The sequence below is a fragment of the Prionailurus viverrinus genome, chromosome B4 (assembly GCF_022837055.1).
Source record: "Prionailurus viverrinus isolate Anna chromosome B4, UM_Priviv_1.0, whole genome shotgun sequence".
Taxonomy (NCBI): Eukaryota; Metazoa; Chordata; class Mammalia; order Carnivora; family Felidae; genus Prionailurus; species Prionailurus viverrinus.
In genome coordinates this window covers 79,741,474-79,762,708 of record NC_062567.1, presented here as the reverse complement: position 1 = coordinate 79,762,708, position 21,235 = coordinate 79,741,474, and the positions used below count along the sequence as shown (strand labels likewise).

At 46.9% G+C, this 21,235-nt stretch overlaps 2 protein-coding genes and 1 long non-coding RNA gene across 4 annotated transcripts in view; 1 reads left to right on the top strand and 2 right to left on the bottom strand.

Moving 5' to 3' along the window:
• The window catches only part of LOC125169922 (uncharacterized), a 23,531-nt gene extending 4,703 nt beyond the window's left edge, over positions 1-18,828 (top strand). Inside the window, exon 3 of the long non-coding RNA XR_007153839.1 lies at positions 18,710-18,828. This is a non-coding gene — a long non-coding RNA (uncharacterized LOC125169922). The remainder of the gene's footprint in view (positions 1-18,709) is intronic.
• On the bottom strand, positions 563-10,562 carry ZC3H10 (zinc finger CCCH-type containing 10). 2 transcript variants are annotated; one of them, XM_047865807.1, is made up of 6 exons: positions 10,549-10,562; positions 10,410-10,434; positions 9,982-10,004; positions 8,821-9,710; positions 7,983-8,046; positions 563-6,544 (listed from the first exon to the last, which is right to left on the bottom strand). In XM_047865807.1, exon 6 carries the CDS (start codon positions 6,487-6,489, stop codon positions 5,182-5,184), a length of 1,308 nt encoding a protein of 435 aa, XP_047721763.1. In that variant the 5' UTR covers positions 6,490-6,544; positions 7,983-8,046; positions 8,821-9,710; positions 9,982-10,004; positions 10,410-10,434; positions 10,549-10,562; the 3' UTR covers positions 563-5,181. The 2 variants fall into 2 exon arrangements, with proteins under 2 accessions (XP_047721763.1, XP_047721764.1); XM_047865808.1 differs by lacking the exons at positions 8,821-9,710; positions 9,982-10,004; positions 10,410-10,434; positions 10,549-10,562 and adding an exon at positions 8,395-8,801.
• Positions 12,545-21,039, bottom strand: PA2G4 (proliferation-associated 2G4). Its single transcript, XM_047865809.1, has 13 exons — positions 20,765-21,039; positions 18,761-18,889; positions 18,374-18,479; positions 18,213-18,282; positions 17,920-18,012; positions 15,324-15,387; positions 15,024-15,102; positions 14,794-14,872; positions 14,565-14,698; positions 14,336-14,430; positions 14,090-14,217; positions 13,876-13,929; positions 12,545-13,663 (listed from the first exon to the last, which is right to left on the bottom strand). Exons 1-13 carry the CDS (start codon positions 20,850-20,852, stop codon positions 13,598-13,600), a joined length of 1,185 nt encoding a protein of 394 aa, XP_047721765.1. The 5' UTR covers positions 20,853-21,039; the 3' UTR covers positions 12,545-13,597.
• Between the last annotated feature and the right edge of the window lie 196 nt (positions 21,040-21,235).

The window sequence follows — 21,235 nt, the reverse complement described above, 5'->3', positions numbered from 1 at the left end:
GCTAGGGTTCGGGAGAGGCAGGACCTCCCTGATTAGACCGAGTGTCAAGATGGGCAGTCTGGGATGGCGGGAAAAGGAGGAAAGAGGCTAAAAGAGCGGCACTTGATTGGTCAGAAGGAGGAGGCGTGGTGTACCATTTAAAGAGATGAGGCCCCGGCGCTCCCCCACGTGGAATGGGAGTGCCTGTGGTATGACATCATGCGGAGCCGCACCGCCAATTACTCCGTTTTAGAGGGACTTGGGGTTGAGGGTTGTGGAGGATGAGGATTTACTTCCACTCCATTCGGACGGGTTGGCAGGATTTGTCTGGAATTCCTACATGTTCGTTTGTCAGCTTTCCCTAGTTTTTATATTCTAAGCACGTTTCTTATTCTTCGGGGTTTCCGTGTCTGTCCTTACAAAACACCCCATGTGGAATGAAAGGTTCTGTCTATGCGGTCTTCAGCCCTCTACTTTGTGCAGTGTAACGACAGACGCTACAGAAAAACTGGAGAATACGAGAATTAGAGTTAGGATTCTCCAGCCTTCAGGGAAGAGAGAGAGAGACAGAGAGAAAACGGTGTGAATAGGAAGTGAGGCTTTATTTCTTATTAGTAATCTCCAAGATTTAGTTAGTTATCTTTATCATAGAGGGCAAATTAAACTGGCTCCCAAACGGTGGGGGCGGGAGTGGGGAGGGGAGATGCCTCGGCTGCAGTGGAATTGATTACATTTCCCATGATTTCCCTGATCCTGAGGAACTGAAATGAAGAGTAATGAGACAATTCTGTTTCTTATTTGCCTGAGTTGGAAGGAAAGTTCGGAATACAGTCACATGTAGAACTAATGCAATTCCATGTTGTATAGTGTACGTGTAGGAAGGGAAAAGCGCAGGGTACATTGATGATGACTACTGTTACTAGTTAACTGGACCTAGAAACTAGACTAATTGGAAGCTCAGGAGGGAAGAATTGGTCATAAAATGATTATCTTTTAATGCAGTATGTGTGGAGCTTGTTGTGTTATTGTTTGAAGCAACAGGAAAAGTAGGGTTGATTGGTGGGGAGAGACTAGATCTGCAGCAGATAAATATTATCTGGCTCTGCAGGGCATAGATTCTATCAGACTGTTTCATCAACTCTGTTTAAAACCTATTCCTGCTCAACCTTACCCCCTTAAATTTTCTGACTTCCCTTTCTCTACTTCCCTGAGGCTAAACAGTATCTAGAGTGCTTCATTCAGTGTGCAGAACTGTGTAAGGAACAACTTTCTGCCTTTTACATCTTCTGTGTTCTCAGAGGTAAGCAGGTAGGAAGGAGCTCATGGAATCTGGAAGAGGTAAGAGTGACCTGCTCACTACGCAGAATACAGCAGGAAAATGGATGCGCCTCCTTGGAGGGAAATCTCTCTGTAAACTGAATTTTGCCAAGCACTAGAGTAGGAGGAGCAGGTCACTTAGGCTGGGGGGTGAGAGGGTGACCTATGGAGTTTCTTTCCAAGCTTCTCTGCTTTCTCACCCCATCTAGATCATCAGACCCTTCTACCAAAGACAGTCTGTGGAAGATGAAAGCTAATCCGCAGGAAGGTCTCTTCCCAGCTGAGGCCCAGGAGGCATAGGATCTGCAGCTGCAATGCAGGCACCAGAACAAGTAAACAGGGTGGGTCCCTGCCAGTAGACAATTCTGCAGTCCAGGTGCCACCTGGTGGTGATAAGCAGTAAATCTGTAACAGGAGAAAGCATGGCCATTTGTTCGAGGAAGTGTCTCAGTGAGAATACCCAAACTTCCTGGATTTGCAATCTGCATTTAATATGTAAACTTCATTAACATCCTCAGGGAGGGAGAGGATTAGATGTGGTAACCTAGTCCTTGCCCCCTCTCCAAGATGGAAGGGGCAACAGGATTTGAGGTAATATCCTCTATTATTCCTCAAAAGTTACTGCAAAGTAGGTCTATCATTAGAACTTTTTTATGCCAAGTCTGGAGTCTGCCTGAATGCCTGGCTCCATTCCTTAGTAGTTGCAGAACCCTGGGCAGCTTACTCTCATTAAGCCTTTCTCCTCTGCAAACTGGGTTGTATAACAGAACCCATTGTGTCAAAGAGAAATTGCATGTAAAGTGCCTAGCACAGTGCCTTGGCTTATATTATTAAGTACTCAGTAAATGTTAGCTATTATTCTAGAACTCCCTATTTATTTCCTATGCAGCAAGACAGGACCTTTTCTCCATTGGAGAGCCCTTCAAATATTTGAAGACATCTATTAGGTTTCCCCTCAGTCTCGTCAGGTTTTTTTTTCTGCTATCCCCACTGATTTATCAATGGGCCTCTTTGAAAATTACACTTAGAACACAGAATCCTTTAAGAGTGGTTTCACTCAAAAAGACGTGGTAGAACTGTTATATTTACAATGTATTACTATGGTTCTCTTACCCTTTTGGAGCTCCTCAGAAGGTGCTTAGAACATAGCAGGCTCTTAGTATTTATGGATTGACATACTATAGGACTAAGAGTTTAATTTTTTTGTAACCAATTGAAGTCCTGTGTTGTTTTCATGTGAATTATTGCTAACGTAGTTCTCTGCAGTTCTTTCTCAGACAGGCTCAAGCAATTTTTTAGGGAGAGGGTCAATCCAAATTGATCCAAACTGACCTCTTCGATTAATTCAGTCAATCCAAGTTACAGCACTTTCAGGTTTACTTGGTATTTCCGTGTGTTAATGTTGGTAACAGGGCTTTTCATATTTTTATATGAATTTTTTAAAACATAGCCCTTGAGTGTATCACTAGAGACCAGAAGTTTCTCTAACAAAATGCGCTAATCAACATTTACTACACAAAGATGTTGAGTTTTGACTCCGCCAAACTCTACCATTAACTGACCCATAATTATTCTCTTATCTGCAATGACTTAGCAGATGAGGAAGAGCAAAGCAGCCCTGCCATCTGGGGATAGGCCTGGCAGTGCTGGGCTTCGGGTTGTTAAGGGCTGACCTGGGCTCACAGCTAGGAAATGATGTTCTCCTACTGGACACAATCTCATGAAACACCAACATCACACAATGGCACTCAGTGACTGTGATGAAGTGAGGCAAAAAAACCAAGATCACACTTCACAATTTTGTTTAAACACAAAACAAAGTCAGTGTGCAAGTCATGAAATAGCAAACATCCCCTTCTCCCAACTAATGGGTGACTGCTGCTTTATTACCAATTTCAGCTTCACTCTAGTCTGCTCTTTTCCTAGTTAAGATACCCAATCACAGAAGTATCCCTGCTTCCCTGACAGCACCCAGTGGAACCAAGCCCCACTTCCTTGAACCTTCCCCCAAATCACTTAACCAGAGTCCCAAGTCCTAAAAGTCCTTTCTAATGTCCCTTTGCTAGGCATGGGTCCCATGGCACACTCTCCATAACTGCAGTGAGCATTAAACCCAATTTGTTTGACTACAGGTGTATTCCTGGCAGTCTTTGGCTGGCATATGTTAATCAAGAAGTTACAATGATTACAGTTTCCCAAATCTACCTCTTTAGAGATACTTGGCAAAAAGAAAATAGTCAGGATTTGGCTGGGATGAACTCATGTTGGTATCTATCATCACATTTGTCTCTACTCATAAACCATCTCTTTTAATAATCCAGAACTGTGCCAGAAAAATCAACATTAAGCTTATCAATGTGTGGTTTCTAGAGTCCACACACAATATTTCAGTATTTGACCACTTCTAGTCTTTAGGCCTTTTCTTTTTTTTATGACCAGCCTTGACCGAGCACACCATCTCCAACCCCAGGTGTAACCTGAGTGATCAACCAGACAAAACAAGAGGTAGCAGTAGATATGATGGGGGAAGCACAACTCAGAACCATGTTCTGTATCCCAAATCCACTGTCTCATCAGACTAGATACCTGAGTTGTTTCCCCTACATCAACTACGAGCTGAGGAGGAACTGAGGTTTGGCTACTGGGGTCCCTGGCCTTATGGACTCTTAATTGGATTTAAAACCTCTGTGGTTCTATATGGAGGCAAAGGGAAGAGATGAACCCTGAGGTTTGTGTCCCCAGGAGAACTTTCCTTTTCCCAGCACCTCCCAAGCCTTGAAGGCTTAAGGCATTGGTAACTGAGGAAGGGATGGGGTAAAAGGGGCATTAACTGTCATCAACCACTCAGAGAGCAACTGCCACCTGCCCTGCTGTTTGAATAAGGGATCTGTCAATACATATCCCATTCCCATTTCCCAGCACATCCACCCCTCCTTAGTACCTGCCCCCCTAAATGACCCCAGGAGCCCTGGTTACTAAGGTATCCTGGGAATAGTATCATGCAGATAGAAACCAGCAACAGATGGGACTATTTTTAAACTAGACTAGGTGGCTCCAATGCTTTTACCCCACAAAGCGCCGTTTAATTTTGCTCTGGGTCCCTACCCTTCACCTGGCCTCTGCCCAACCTTATCCAAGCTGTGTGAGGGTGGGGTCTTTATCCCATTTTGGCATGAGATATATTTACTGCTCTCATCTTCCACACAGTTTATCTAAGCAAGTTTTCACTGCCTCCATTTGTTAAAAATAATTCTTTTTTTATTTCTTTGGAAAGTGGTGGGCCCTGCCCTATGGATTTCCAAGCCAAGCCAAGGTAATGAATGCTCCCCTAGTCTTTGGACTGGAGTACTATGGTCCCCACCTTCCCTTGGGCCCAGGAACAGTTTCCTGTATTCTCCAACTCAACTAGGCCCCCAATTGTCTGAAGGCTCCTATTAGGCCTTCTCTCCTGGCCACCCACTTCCCAATCTCTCCTGGCTTTCCCTCTGGGCAGGGTTTTTTTGTTTTTGTTTTTTTTCTTCCAAAGCCAGTGCTGGAACCTGTGCTATGCAGAAGAGAGGACAAGACAAGGGATGTCCCCATCTTCCCATCAGGGTACATACGGCCCCTCAGTCAGTCCTTCCTCTCTGCTGGCTTCAGTCTGCACTCCTATGAAAGCCCCCTCTGTGAGGCTTGAAGGAAGATGGGACAAGAGGACCCTCATAAAAGGGAGGTGAGAGAAAACAGACCAGCCCAACCCTTTCTCAGAAGCAAACTCCTTGTAGTCTCTTGTCCTAGTTCTTGAGTGAGCCCTTCAGACAGGGCCTGGGAGGGCTAGGCGAGTGGGTAAGGGCCCCTCGACCCCAGCCCTGGGAGGCTATACCAGGGGAGTGTCCATTAGCCCCATCAGTGTGGCATGGCTGTGATACGCATGCTCTGGGAAGCGATGGGGTAAGTCACCATGGGAGTGGTGGTGTGGCTCATTGTGATTCCTGCCAAGGGTTGGGCCATCGATACAGCCACTGGGGCCACAGGAGCCACAGATACAGCCACAGGAGCCATGGAGACAGGTGGGGGTGCCATTCCCTGGGCAATTGTTTGAGCCAGAGCAGCTGACAATGGCGTGATCTCTGGGTTCAAGTGTGGGGGTGGGGGTGGTGGAGCAGCAGGAGGTGCAGCATTAGTTGGGGGAGCAGCTGGAGCTCCAGTGGGGGCCACCAGTTCTTGCTGGGATACAGGGCGAGGCTGTAGAGCCTGGCTGCTGAGAGTAGTGTGAGTCTGGGCAATGCCATGGTTAAAAGTGGCAACAGTGCCCACAGTGGGGGCCAGAGTCTGCTCAGTTGCTGGTGCAGTAGAGCTCAGGGTCATGACCTTGGCCTGATTGCGGAACTGGGCATTTTGTTCCAGCAGTACCTCATTGGTGGCCAGCAGGTTGCTGACCTGCTTCTTAAGCTCCTCCACCCGCTTCCTGAGCATGGCATTCTCCTCCTCCAGCAGTCTGCACTCCACCCCTCGAGGTGGAGCCAAGCTATATTCATAGGATTCAAAATGGGGGCCATCCGGGGGGCAGCATCCACCTCGCCGGCGCTTGGGGCCTGGTTCATGGTCCTCAAAGCCCCTGTCAGGGAGGTCATAGATATCATAGAGGTCGTGGCGTCGTCCTGGGGGGACTGGGCCTGTTGCACCACCACCACCACTGCCTCCTCCACCTCGAGCATCAAACTCAAAATCCCGCTGCAGGTGGCGAAACTTGCACTTGGCTCCTCTCTGGCAGTCACCCTTGAGAAAGTCACGGCAGATAGGGACCTCCTCTTTGCCATTCGGCAAGTCAGCTGGTGAAAGGCCCAGGCCGGCTGCCACTTTCTGCCTCAGCCGAGGGGGAAGCTCTCCTGTCTTCTTATAACCATCCTCATCCTCCTTGGAGCCATGGATGAATCGGCAGTTTGGGCGGCTACACTCCTTGTTCTGGAAGTCATGGCAGAAGATGAATTCATTTTTGCTCACTCCCAAGTTGGATACCTCACTCATGTCTGGATGACGATAGCGGCAACGCTTGCCTCGCTTGCATACATTCCTCAAGAAGTCTCTACAGATGGCATCTGAGCTGGCCCCGCCACTGCCTGCCCCTGCCCCACTGGTCTCCTCGCTGCCACCTCCTCCAGGGCCTCCACCGCTGTTCCCGGTGCCGTTGGCATAGCTGTCCCGGTCAGGCATTCTGGTCCCCCCCAACTCAGGGCTTTCTTCCTTTTCTTGCCACCCTTGGTGACCGCTAGGAAAGAGAAGAACTGTGTCAAACAGGTATCTTCCAGAGAGGCCACACTCTTCCCAGCTACAGAGCAGGCAGTCCAGCAAGAGGCAGGCCAGACAGGCATGGCTTTGGAGATGGAAAATCTAAGGGATGAGAATTCTGGCTGGACTGGCTGGCTTGTCAGAAGTCCCTCCCAGGCCCTCGTGCACCTGGTTGGGTCAGAATGATTCACACTAGCCTGACTAATGGAGGAGGGAGCTGGGGTGAAGCCACTTCATCTCACTAATGATGACAGGCCAAGGAGGGGGCAAGGAGAAAACAGTGTTGGGTGTTATTTCCCCTTCTGAGCTGACCTTATTAAAGTTGAGAAAGTGAAATTAAAACTGCTGTCTCAGTGTCTCAGTAGATTAGGAGGAGATTGGGAAGTGGCCAAGATGGGCTGGTGAGCTTACTAGGGCTGTGGATAACGGGACACTGCAGACAAAACTTCCCTTACCCCCTCTTCCGTGGGATCTCAGGTGAGGGCACTCTAGACCCCAGGAAATCCTAAATGAAGAGACTGGTGTCACCAGCTTGATGGCAGTTCCTAAACCTATCATTTTTTAGTATTCTCTCCCAGCTCACCTCTGCTGTCAACACCAGTGTGGTCAGCTCCCTCCACTCCATTTCGGGGAGAAGGGGGTAGTTCTACAGCTGGGATCTCCACTTATACACCCCCAAACGACAAAACCATTTGTAGTAAGGTCAAGGTGGGAGGAAGGAGTTAATTTCACAGGAACAAGTGACCTTTCTTTTCCCATTCTACAGCCCCCTCCTATTCCCCATTAGAAGATACCACTGACATCAAACCACACCATTCCTCACCCCATAAAGATCCTCTTTATTTATAGGCTCTATAAAAGCTTTTTAAGTCTCCTCTTTCCCAAGAGAGCTCTGGAATGTCAGTCCACTGCCCTGGTTCTAGCCCTCCCCTCTCCCCACCCCCAAGAAGACTGGGAGTCCCTGCCACCACGTGTTTGACCTCATAAGCCTTTCCTAAGCAGTGACCAGGCTCCCCCTGCTGTTCATATAGGAAAACTTCATATTGCTTCCCCTGGAGTATAAGGAAATCTTTCCTGGTTTCTTTGGTCTTCATTTCCCCCCAAGCACCTTCCCTACTGGCTTGACTTTGCCTTCAGAGGTCCCTAAAATGAACCAACCAGATAAGAGACCAGAGTTACAGAAGAATCTGTAAAAGGAGAAGGATCCTTTTCCTCCAAAGGCATGTAGTCCCCAAATAGAAACAATCAAGAAAGAAGAGTAGTAAAAAAGAAGATACAAACTTTTACTTAAAGGGAAATGACCCAGTGAAAAACAAATACCATCTATCTAAGCTTGAACCATGCTGCAACTCCCACCAGAGGCAGATAATCAGCTATGATACTCCTCCCCACCCAATTCTTCCAGGATTGTTAGATACCTGAGGTAGCTCAGGTGAAGTCCGGGGCTCCTGTGGGTCTCCACCTCCACATCACTGCTGGGTTCTGAACAGGAAAAAACAAACAGAGTCTTGGTGGGAGAAGGGTAGGAACAGAGGCCTATGTTTGTTACAATAAAGAAGTCTGACTAAATGGCAAGAGCTCTGGGCACTTCCAAGATTCCCTCTGAGTTCAAACTGAATTTCACCTATCAAAGGGAATTGTCGGCAAGAAAAGTCAGAATATAGAACTAATCTGGGAGCCTAGCAGGATGGGTTGGAAAACCAGCCCTGAGTGAACAAAGGGGGAGGGGTACTCTGCCTCAAGATGAAGGAAGATGTGGGGATCAGAGCCCGGCCTAGGGTTGAGGTTAGTTAACTCCGAATGCGGAGTCGTGCAAGAGCAGCGACTGACAAGGCAATGGGATGGCTGATTAGACTTGGGGGCGGTGATTATGACGCTTCTCAACACCCCAGAGTTTGGAAAAGAAGTCCTAAGAGTTTTATGCAGCAAGTCTTCCAGCTTGCTAGGTTCTGTGCAGTGCGACCCGCGCTCAGCCGTGGACCAGGCGAAAAGGACACCAAGGGAGCACAAGTGAAGCGGAAAGGGGGGACTCCAGGTGACATCAAGCTGCGGGGATGGGCAGGGCTGTGACGTCACGGAGCTGGCGTTTGCTCGCGAAGCAGGGTCAGTCAGAAAAAGGGCTCGGCCCTGGGGCATGAGGAAGAACCAGCTCGGTCCTGGGGGGCCTTGTGTAGCCCAGCCGAGCCCAGCTGCTGGGCCGGCCCCGACTCCTCCCCTCCGGGCGCGGCCTCCACCTAAGTCTCCCGCCTCCCTCACCTGCCGCCGCCGCCGTAGTTGCTGCTGCCGCCTGCCGGTCCTCTAGCTTCGACAAAGAGCCGCCTACCCTATTGCCCTTCCGCTTCCTGCGGAAGAAATGACGCTCTAGCCACCAGACCCGGAACTACTCTATGGTGTGCGAAGTACTAGTGTGACTAGCCGCAGGAAGTTCCCAGCAGGCTTTGGGTGTCACCATAGCAACCGGACGCAACAGCACAGTAGCGCCTCAAAAGCGGAACTTAGTAACTTAGACTTAGGTAAGAGTAAGGGCAGCAGTGCCGTTTGCCCCTAACTTGGCCGCGAACCACCTTCAAACCTATCCCCTCGCTTATACTACACCCTTTCTGGGAAGTAAGGGCCACCCAGTATCTACCGACTCCAAGGGCTTGGGGACCAAATGTCGGCCAGGAACAGGAGTCACACCCCGGGCTGTAGCCTATGTAGCGCGCTCGACGCTCGACAGCGTGGGTGTTCAAGAGGCCCTACTGCACTGACAGAGAATCCCCAGCCAATAAAAACCACGTAACAGACAAAACCATTTTTTTCTTCAGCTAAGACAGCAGAAGAGAAGATTTATTGTATACGTTGTTACATTCAGCCACACATGAAAACAGAATTAGTCCCGAAAGTCACAGGTCCAGAGCAACGGACCAAAAGGGACTTCTGATATGAACAAGGCGAGTCTCTCAAAGGTGGTCGTTGAGATCAGATGGCGATGGATGTTCTAGATCCACTGAATCAAGCTCTAGAAAGTAGGCATGCAGTCCAACAATTGGTACCAGCGTCCCTGGCCTCTGGCTTTCCTTATTTCTGCTCCTGTGGCTCCATGGGTGCACAAGCTAGCGGTTTACTTGGACCTCTGCCTCATCTTTCTTCTTTTACGCTTCAGCCTGAAAAGCAGACACGGGAATACATCTCCTGCCCACAAACCCGAGTTCAGTCTTTCCCTCCCATCTTAAATGTGCATCTAATACATGGGGTGTCAAACCGGACAAGTACTTCAGTTCTACTATCCTGCGTTCAATCCCCGACTATGCAAGTCAATGCTTATAACATTTTCACCTCAAGTTCTTTCAGATTTCTAAACCAAACGTTCCAAGTTTTGTCCAAGACACGCTACATTTCCCTCTTCCTGTGTTGGCCGGTCAAGTCTCAACATACCTGCGCATTCGCTTCTTCCTCCACTGCAACCCATCACCGCCAGAGGCAGAGAATAAAACAAGAGATTAGTTTTAATAAGAGATCTGGGCAGAGATGTGAAGGGCATTATTTAGAACCTGGCAAGTTCTTGACCAACTATGTAGGTATAGTCACAGTAAATCCAGCAATAATTTGGACTCCCACCTTCACCCGCCGAAATAGATATGAATCCCGCGTGCGCTTTTCTACTCCCGCCCTTTGTGCCCACAGTACTTACCCACCTCTTTTGCTTCTCCCCAAATTAGCCTTTCCTCTTCCGCTAGCTCTTGGGCACCCTTGAGAACCCAGCGGCTCGGGAACCATGGCGGACTTCCCTTGCCTAGTTGTCCCCCGCCCTCCCCCCCATCACTAATCTCTACTGCCTCAGCTTACTGCCAAGGACTGCTTACCTTAGCTCTCATGGCGGAGAGGTTTCTACAGGTAAAGAGAAAAAAGCTACAGTTAGTTTCGTGTAATGATGGCAAGTGCAGAGATCGGATGCTAATGGATTGAGCACGGAATACAAACACAAACAGCCCCAACACTCACCCAAGAAGATGGCGCTAAGGCGGAGAGAGCGCCAGAGGCCCGCCTACAGCTATTTAACAGGGAGCTGTGTCGTCATTTCCGTTATCTCACTTTTCCCTCCAGGGGCGGGGCTGCCTAAGAAGAGTAATAATGGCATTCAGCTCGTCTCAGGTGGCAGATTGATTGAATTAGGAGTTCTCTGGGAAGACATTTTGAATTTGAGTTACAAAATCCCCCTTCTCTCAGTTTTATTATGAAGATATTGTGTTGTTTCAGCGTGAGCACGTATTTCCAATGTGGGTCCGAGAGGTGAAGACAAGCAAACGATAGCGACTTCCGCTTTCCCTCTCGCTGCTTCATGGGAGTTAGAGTTTCCTGGCTGCACCCTCCATTTTACTATGGTTACCTGCGGTCTATACAAAAATTCCTAATTTGTTTTACCGGTTTATTTTTAAATTGCTGCAGGGAGATTCTATCTCGTAACTTACGAAGGTCTTAAGATTCCAGAACGTGTAAGTGGGGAGTTGAGAAAGCCGTCATACTACGAAGAGAGCTTTGTTACTTAGATGAACGCTTTTTCTTTCTCAGCTATAGTCTTTCCCCCGCGATACATGAGGCTGAATGCCACGAGATTTCTGGCTCAGTACATCTTGTTCAGAAAATACTTCAGGGCGCCTGAGTGGCTCAGTCGGATAAATGTCCGACTTCGGCTCAAGTCATGATCTCTCAGTCTGTGAGTTCGAGTCCGCGACCGGGTCTGTGCTGACAGCTCAGAGCCTGGAGCCTGCTTTGGATTCCGTGTCTCCCTCTCTCTGCCCCGCCCCCGCTCATGCTCTGTCTCTCTCTCAAAAATAAATAAATAAATAAACATTAAAAAAAGAAAAATACTTCAGTGATTCTGCCTCTACTTAGGAGTTAAGATCAAACCAATGTACATACAGGAAGCAAGATCAAGTGTCTTCTCTAGACAGAATATTTGGTGTTAAGATTGATCTTCCCAGTCTCATGGTATGGTCAGGTCAGAAGCACCCAGAAAAGATACTTGTAGATCTGGCTCCGGGAAACTTGAGCTAGGAAGGATGAAAAAGAACAGTTTACCATAGACTTCACCTTACTTTATTAAGAGACTGTAAGGCTTTTCGTGACAATCCTTTTTTCATGGTTTTTTTTATACAGCAACATTTCACTTTTTTTAACTCTGGAAAAAACGTACTTACGGCCCTCAGGGTGCCTGGATGGCTCAGTCAGTTAAGCATATTACTCTTGATCTAGGCTCAGGTAATGATCTCAAGATTCATGAGATCAGTACTGCTGAGGGGCTCTGCTCCGACAGTGTGGAGCCTGCTTGGGACTTTCTCTCAGCCCTCCTACTCGCTCTCTCAAAATAAACTTTAAAAATTAAAACTTCTAGGGCCCTCTTTCCAAGTGTTTAAGTAGTTCTAGTATTATCAGAATATAACAAGCTTTTGAAGTTAACTCCAGCAACATTTTACCAAGTCCACTAGGATCAGGATTTCACCTGTTGATTGCCCCTAACAGTAGACTCGAAAAACGCACGTTTGAACTGCATCGGTACTTACACGTGTTTTTAAATATACACACAATGCTGTAAATTTCTCTTCCTCAGCATTTTCTTAACATCGTCTTTCTCTAACTTATTGTAATAAGAGTATACAATGCATATAACATATGAAATGTATTAATCAGCTGTTATCCTAAGGCTTCTGGGCCTAATACTAAAGGCATTCTTCCTGGTTTCCTAAATCAAGACAAACACTTCAATATGGTTTTATTTTTTGCAGTACACATTGTCCTGAACAAATTGTCAGCAACAAGGGGTAAGTTTTTACTCAAAAAAACTTTAAAAACTTTCATAAAAAATGTACTGTCCCAACCCACAGTATTTCTTTAGAACGGCAGAATATGGCAATATCGAAAACTAGTTCCAAATGACCATCACTTCAGTTGACATCTCCCCCATCTTTATCAAATAAGCACAGCACACAAAAGCACATGATTATGAGCAAATCCAAATTTATTTTAACGCCATGTCATTTTCAACATGTTTAAAAACCTCATAAGTTAGCGGGAGCCCTAGTTCCCTGGGACAGCATGCCAGAGGTACCGAATTTCATCACCTTCCTCTCCAAACCCCTAGCAATTCATCCAATCCAAGTCCACAGCTTCAGAAAGCCAGGAGTTGTCTCTTCAGTCAGTCTGCTCCTCTGGTTCCTGGTCTTTCTTTCAGGGAGGGAAGTCAAAATATTTCAAACAGGGAACAAAACCACAGTTGAGCTTCCAGCTCAGGTGTCTAAGATGAAACAGGGGAACGCCCCCCCATCGACTCCAAAGAAATGGACAAGGTGGAGATGGATTACTTCTTTACAGCTTTGTGAAGACAAAAAAAGTCCTGCAGAACGAAAACGACTAAAGAGATTTACAAATGAGGATCCATTTGACAGATGAGAATCTCTTGGTAAATGCAGGCTCCAGCTCCTAAAAATGAGAGGGGCCTGACCAGTCTGGATCAGAAAGGAATCTGCCACACGTGAATAAAAACAATCTGAATATAGCTCCTCTTTATTTTGAGGCCTGATAAAATACCTGGGGAGAATGGGAAAAGAGAGGAACAAGCCCCAACAGATGGGAAAATGCTGACACCAGAGTGGTATAAAAAAATTTCAGCTGAGTTTTTAGTGGTGGCGGCTACTTTAGCCTTCTCCCTGTTCTGTTGTAGGGTCATAAACCTTGACCAAAGCAGAGAGTAGTAGAAAAAGGCTAGAAAGAGGGGCTTGAAGACGATGAATTTTGACTCCTGATTTTATTATTCAATTTCTCTTTTCTATTTAAAGTAGTCTTCGGTGGCTGGGAAGCCTGGCCTCCCAAGACCAGAGTCAGTTGGAGCTGGTTGTTGTTGGACAGGGAGTGGGGTAGGGACAGGGATGGGGGCAGGGAGATCCTGCTCTGCTGGCGGTCCTGGGTGGAGAAGACGAACTGCACTTCACAGAGCCTGGGGTGTGGTGGGAAAGGGATGAGGCAGGAGCGGCAAGCTGGGGAGATGGGACCCACCTCAGTCCCCAGCTTCATTCTCTTCTAATGTTTCCCCACTGGTGGCATTTTCTGCAGTCTTGGAGGCCTATATTCGTGGAAAAGAGAGGAAGACTTATCAGTTTCCAACTACCTGGGGTAGTATCCAGGGTACCAAGGACAAAAATATCCTAATGCTCTAGGTCAAGGCTGAGGAAAGGGAAAGTAAGGATATACAGATACATATATGCCCACCACAACACCCAGGAAGGTGGACTCAAGAGGGATCAAGTTCACCCTGCCAGAGACGGATAATCATACCTTCTTTTTTTTCTTTTTCTGGGTTTTCCGACTTGCAGAACTCTGGAGGAGGGCCTGGAAAATAGGAGGGGGAAGGAAAACAAATTTTGAGGAATGCTGAGGAAACACAAAATGTCTCTCTCAGTATCCCGGCCCTTTGCAGGACTTTGCTGACACCTCCTCCTCACTCCCAGGACACGTGCAATGTGTTCACCCCTTTCTGTCACACACTGACCTTTAGCTCTGCATCCTGGACCTCCATCTCAGACTTGTAAAGGTCAGGCTCAAAGGGACCACTAGTTATCCGCATGGGGCCATTGGGCATGAGCAGGACTGTAAATTTAAACTGGGCAACAAATTCACCTATGGAAGAAAGGAAGTGTTTTGATAAAATGTCCCCTTGTCATACTCCTTTTCTGTAAGCTAGAGCGGGGGACTGTAATCAGGGGCTCCAAAGTGAAACTCTCTTCTTAGGACTCACCCTCCTTCTCATAGAGAACATTAAATGGCTGCAGCAGTTCGTGTTTGGCACATTCCACCACACCCATGCGGGCCTTCTTCTCATCTTCAAATGCTCTGGGTGGTGGAAGACAAATTCAGGCATCCTTAACTCCCTATCAAGTAACATTTTCCTCAAGTTTTTAAATGTGTGTGGTCTAGGGAGTCAGACTGGTTCCAAGTACTGTTCTTGCTAAGTGCAGTACTAGTACCTTAAAGTAAATGGCATGGCATCAAAACGCCTTTCGACCTCACTGAAGAAGGCACGTGAAGTTTTCATTTTCAGCCCATACTGTTTAGAAGGGTCTCGTTTGTAAATGGTGGTTCTCTGTCCTGCATCCTTGGCCTAAAAGAGTAAAAAGTTAGGTCACATTTGGGCTGGTGCTCTTAGAACACACCCTCAGTCACTCTTCTGTGCTAGCTCTGGTAAACTCTCCTCACCTTGCCCTCTCCTGAGCTGACAAGAACATCCACAGCATATACCTCGTGTACCTCAAATTCAGCCTTTTCATGGTCCTTCCTAAAAGGAATAGAAAGGGAACCATAAAAACAATAAGTAGTTCCTGGAGTCTGAAGTAAAAGAAGACAGATAAGAGTAAGCTGGGAGCATGAAGAAAATGTTCGTGACTAGACTCAGAGGGTGGAAAGCGAAGGGTGGAACTGGCACCTACTTCTGCTGGTCTGTGGGATTCTGGATAATGGTTTTCTCTCCATCGATGACATGCTGCTTCAACTGATGTGACAGCATACCTGAGGACAGGACAAAGCCATCTAGAACACAAAAGGTTCCCAAATCCACCCACCTATGTAGGTTGATGAGGCAGGCAGTGAGGGAAAAGTGCCTATGAAAACTCAGGGGAGAAAAGGTTTTGGCTTACACTGTGCTAGAGTCAGAATGGATCTTCGAAGGAGCAAAATCCTTAATTCTACTAAACCACTCAGACCCTCAACCCTGTTATCTGAGGTCTCACCTTCTATTGGTGTGCAATTAAATGAGTGGGCAACTTTGTTCCAGGCTTCTGTCACTTGTGTGTTCTAGAAGTACAAGATCAAATAACAGGTGAGATATATAAAGGGGCCAATAAGCTCTCCACCATGAGAATGAAAAATATAAAAAACTGATAGTCCCAATACCCTCCATCAAGAGCAACGACTCTCATTGGTTTTTCATTTCAAGTTATTATCCCTACAGCTTAAAAACACCTTATGTTTGCATATCATTTTACAAAGTGCTTTCACAAAGATGGTCTAATTAGACAATTCTGAAAGGTGAATACAGCAGATCTATACCCCATATCCCGATTTAAAACATGAAGAAACTGAGGCACAGAAAGGTTAAGATTTTCCCAGGCTTAAGCCAGTTAACTTGAAGAAACTGAGATAAACCCAGGTTTTCTAGTGATGAATCCAGTGTTTATTCCACAATATTTGTTGAGAGGGAACAGCAAACTCTGATTTTCCCCTTCTTACCTTTCAAACATGATCTGACCCCCACCTAAGCTACAGTTCTTTTTTTAATTTTTTTTTTTTTAATCTTTATTTTTGAGAGAGAGACAGAGTGTGAGCAGGGGAGGAGCAGAGACAGAGAGAGACGCAGAATCCGAAACAGGCTCCAGGCCCCAAGCTGCCAGCACACAGCCCAACGCGGGGCTCGAACCCACGAACCATGAGATCATGACCTGAGCCAAAGTCAGACCCTCAACCGACTGAGCCACCCAGGTGCCCCTAAGCTACAGTTCTTAAACAAAATGAAAAATAAGTAATCATAACTAATATTATTAAGCCATATGCTAGGTGCTGTACATGGATCATTTCAATTGTTACAACAACCCTATGATAATAAGTGACAATTTCATTTTTCCTATTTTGCGGATTAGGAAATTTGAACTCAAAAAGTTATTTTTAAACAGCAAGCATTGGCGATAGGGCAAGAATCCAGAAATTCCTGATGTATGTCATAACTATATAATAGCCAGTATACACCACCACCTTCCAGTGAAGATAACACAATTCTAAGTATATAAATAATCAACACGCAAAGTAATAAGAGCCAACACAAGTGCTTACTATGTGCCAGGTACTGTTCAAAATGCTTCATAACAACTGTATGAAGTAGGTATCGTTATAAGCAAACCAAGACAGAGGTTTAAGTAAAAATGATGCAAACGAGTAACAATGGTGAACTACAAACTTATTAAAAGAAGAATAAGAGAGAACAGAAATGAAAAAAAGCAAAAGCAAAAAAAAAAAAAAAAAAAAAAGGGCAAGCTTTAAGTATTGAACAGGGTCCTGGAGACTGAAGTGTGAGAAAAAATGTCTCCATGCATAGCCTAAGATGTTAAATTATAGTAATTCACGATAGTTTATGATCCCTGGGCTTTCTAATATTGTTTTGCAAAAGCACAAAAGTAACTTTTGGCCTCTCTCTGCCACCAGTTTACTGGTACTACTGTGATTTCTGTTATAAGCTTTTAAAATTGGGTTTTTGGGGGCACTTGCCTGGCTCAATTGGAAGGGCAAGTGACTTTTGATCTTGGGGTTGTGAGTTTGAGCCCTACGTTTGGTGTAGGAATTAATTACACAAAGAATTAGAAAAAACACAGTTCTTAAAAAAAAGTTGGTTTTTTTTTACATTTGTGTTTTACTCTAAGTGATATCCCTCAAATTATTTTAGGAAAAGATGTACATCCAAAACACGAATAAGAGAGGACCTCTATAGGCTCCATGAGGAAAGGACCATATATCCCCAAACACCTGCATGTGAACTTATCTATGATAGTCTCTCAGAGTTAGTTGTGATCTCATAGCTTATGAGTTCAAGCCCCACAGGGGGCTCACTGCTGTCTGTGCAGAGTCTGCTTTGGCACTTGTGCAGATCCTTTGTCCCCCTCTTTGTCTCCCCTTCCTCCATCCGAACATGCACTCTCTCACTAAATAAATAAACATTTATATAAACAAGTTTATTTCTGAGGGCGGGGGAGGGGAGAGAGAGACAGAGGATCTGAAGCAGGTCCTGCACTGTCAGCGTAGAGCCCAAAGCAGGGCTTGAACTGATGAACTGATGAACTGTGAAAATCTGACTGAGCTAAAGTCAGACACTTAACGAACTGAGCCACCCAGGTGCCCCAATACAACGAATTTTAAAGAGCTGTATGTTTTAGGGGCACCTGGCTGCTTCACTTAGTAGAGCATGCAACTCTTGACCGCATGGGCTTTTTTTTGAGCCCACTTTGGGGCTTTAAAAAGAAAGGGATGGGGGTGCCCGGGGTGGCTCAGTGACATCTCACTCTTTGTTTCAGCTCAGGTCATGATCTCATGGTTCATGAGTTTGAGCCCCATGGTGGCCTCCTTGCTCACAGTGCAGAGTTTGCTTGGAGTTCTCTCTCCCTCTTTCTCTGCCCCTACCCGACTGGTGCTCACTCTCTCTCAAAATAAATAAACTTAAAAGAAAAAAAGCTATTTTATAAGGGGGCTGTAGGAGAAGGGGACAGTTCAATACAGAATAGCTATAAATGGCTAATGCTTCTTACATTCTATCAGGGTTTAGAACTGGACTAAACAGCTTACCTGGTTTCCAGGTTTGACCAGGCGCAGGGCAGCTTCAGCACAAAGGTGAGCTGCCTTAATGACATCTGCTTTCCGCCCTGTTACTTGGGTCCCCTGTAGATAAGGAAATGTAATCAGTACTCCCTGGAAAATCATTCTAACTGAGCTGGTCACTATGCAAGGCCAGCCAACACTTTTCTCCTTTTATTTCTCTAGGGACTCTCTCAAACTGTATATGGTGGTAAGGGGTGGGAATAAGAAGCAGCAGCATACCCTCCCCACAAGTGGAACAAAATTCAAAGCAGACCACCTACCTGAGCTACATCAACCACAAAAGTGTGAGCCACATTAGCGATGAAGCCATCCACATGGACCCCAAGGTCACTGAAAGGCAAGAGGAGAGCACAGCATTAGCAACTAGCACTATGCAAATGCTTAGGAAAAACACAAGTGCTCTAAAATGGCTTAAGCTTACATTTTTACCAAGTCACCTTCCTTGAGAATATAGTCCTGGTCGCTCTTCAAAGGGGAGAAGTGACATACACAGTTATTTACTGAAATGCTGGTGGGAAAGGCAATACCTGTAAAGAGACAATCATCAGCCTTACTACCCTGCTGTCTCTCTCTCTCAATGTCTCTTTCGGAGCCCTGCTGCCCCTCGGAAAAATGGAAGTTTTTTCTTCAGGGTCTTGCCTGTTTAATCAGTTTGGATTGGGTAGGAAACTGCTTGTATCCCACCTGCCATTTCAAATTTCCAAATATCTCAACCAGAGCTTGGGTGGGGGTTACATCATTACAATAAAACAAACAGGACTGAGTAAGGGTCAAACTTGGGAAATTAGTGGGGGGATTGATTTTTTACCTTTCTTCATTTCTTTTTCTTTCTTGAAAATTTTCCCTGTCTCTTCCATAATCATGGCATCACCTTTCTCACACAGGCTCAGTACGGACACACCTGAGCAGGATGCTTCCACCAAAGACCGAAGTACCCCTGGGGACAGAATCCCACCATGTCAGCCCTGTATGTGTTGTCTAAGTCACCATCCAAACAATACCTAGAAGTTAGCGTTTGTAATATTCCTTAGTGCCATTGCCCAAGGCTGAAAGAGGGAACAAGTTTGTCTCTTGGAATATACCTACTTATAATCACTAAATTTCTACCTTCCTATTCCTAAAATAAAAAAGCCACACACCCTTCTCTCCCTATAGAATGTGACAACTGGGTAAACACCATCTGTCTCCCTAGTGAAGGGAGACTTTCCAAAGATACCAGTGGTGTGGTAGGACAGTTACGAACTTCAAGGGGGTTCTCACCTCAGCAAGGTGACCAACATACATGCAAAGCAGACTGGAAGAAATTTATAGGCGTCAGGAACAACAGGAAGATAGACACAGAATTGCTGACTCGAAGCTGATGCATTGTTAAATGCTACCTTCTTCCCTTCTCAGACACCCCAATTAGATGTTAGTAATCTCAATCTGTGTAAAAGTATTTCCTCATCAACTGGTGTATAAACCAAAGGGACTTAATCTAAAGTTCCTGAGCTTCAAAGGCTCATGTCTTACAGCTTGTAGCACATCTCAAAGAGGTGTAAGACCCGAGTTTCAAACTAGTATCTGGGATCACAAGTGCCTCAGAAGTTATAAGTTGCAAGGGAAAAAATTTTTTTGATTCAAACCACTAATACTAAAAAGCACTCCAAATAAGGCACTATATTAAATGTTCATTATGTTATAAAGCATTGTTCTGTTCACTGGATGCCCTCACCATGGCCTATCCTGAACTTCAGATTTGATTTTTGTGATCCAAGTCTTTGGAAGCATGAAAAACTCAGGTTTTCAGCCATAGGACCAAAGGGATCCTAAATACCTATCTTTACTGTCAAAACCATTTAAAAGCCCAAACACAAGCATTTTCTGTTCCCCTAATTGGGTTTTAAAGTGAAAAGGTAAATTGCAAAGAGAGAAAAAGGAAAGTGTGACATCTGCCAAACTTGGCAGGCAGCTGCTGAGAAAGTCCCAGCACAGTGGTAATAAGGATGACTTCTGAGATCCTAAAATCAGCCCCCCACCCTCTTTTCAGTACCATTCACAAGACTGCCTAGTTGGGGTGAGAACCTCAAAACACTCCTAGCGTTATCAAGTCCCTGAGATCAAATCTGACGGCTAAGGCTATCTGCACAGATTGTTGGTAGCAATAACTTCAAGAAAAGCCAGATATTATCTCCAAGAGTTGTGTTAGGAGCTCCAGGGGTGTCCTCCAACGATCCCTGAGCTGGCCCAAGAGGAGAAGGGGGCCCCACCAGCGAAGGAGTTGAAGTGAAAAACGAAAGACTCCAGCAAAGCACGTGGTAGGGAAGCTGGTGTCAGGGACTGTAGCAGAGGAAGGGAGCCGGCGATCCGCATGGGAACCCGGCAACACGTGCCGGCTGGGCTCTTGATGCCGGGGAGCCAAAACAAAATAGAGGGGCGCTTCCGTCGCCAACAGCTGGGCGCTTCCTTTTCGAGGTGGCCTCGCCGCTGGCAGAATAAGAGGCAGGGATCCGGACCGAAGGGTGAGGGGCAGAAGATGCGCCTTGCCTCTTGACTAACGGCCTAAGGTCGTAGCCGGCTGGGGGCCCTGCTCTGCGCTCTTCCCGGTCAGGGCCCCACACCTCCCCAGACTCCAGCCCAGGCCCAGCGGCTCAGGTCCCAGGCGCGACACGGAGTCTTCCCACCACGCCACCCACGGTGGACCGGCGCGGGGCCCTCAGCTGCTCACTCCGCATGACCCCACCGCTCCAGCCCCGCCGGGGCCAGCCCAGCACCGTCCCCTTTGCCTCCCCCTCTCAGCCTCGATCTCCGGACCCCCAAGGCCCGCACTCACGGTTGGCGATGTCGCCCCCCATCTTATACTTGGTCACAACCAGGTCCTCGGCGATAGTTTGCTCCTGCTGCTCGTCCTCGCCCGACATCTTCCCACTACCACCACCACCACTGCAGCCTCGTTCCTCCTGAGCCGCCGCCTCTGTCTTCCTTCCCAGCCGCAGGCTGTGCCTACAGCCCCTTCGATCCGTGAGGAAAGCGCGAGCGAAAGCGCGAGCTAGCCAGGGAGCGGGCGGGCGAGCGAGAGCGAGAAGCTGCGAGCGCGCGGGCTGAAGCGCAAGGCACGCTGGGACAACGAGTCCCTTCTACAGGCCGCCTCTAGTCGACTTTGCGGACTCTTGAACTACAATTCCCAGTTCGCCTTTCGCGCTCTTAAGCCAGGCCCTGGGGCCTTGCCCTCCAAGGGCCTCGCACGCCGGAATCGCCAAGCACTCTGGGAAGGGTCAGGCTCCGGCGGGAAGGCGGAGCAGTT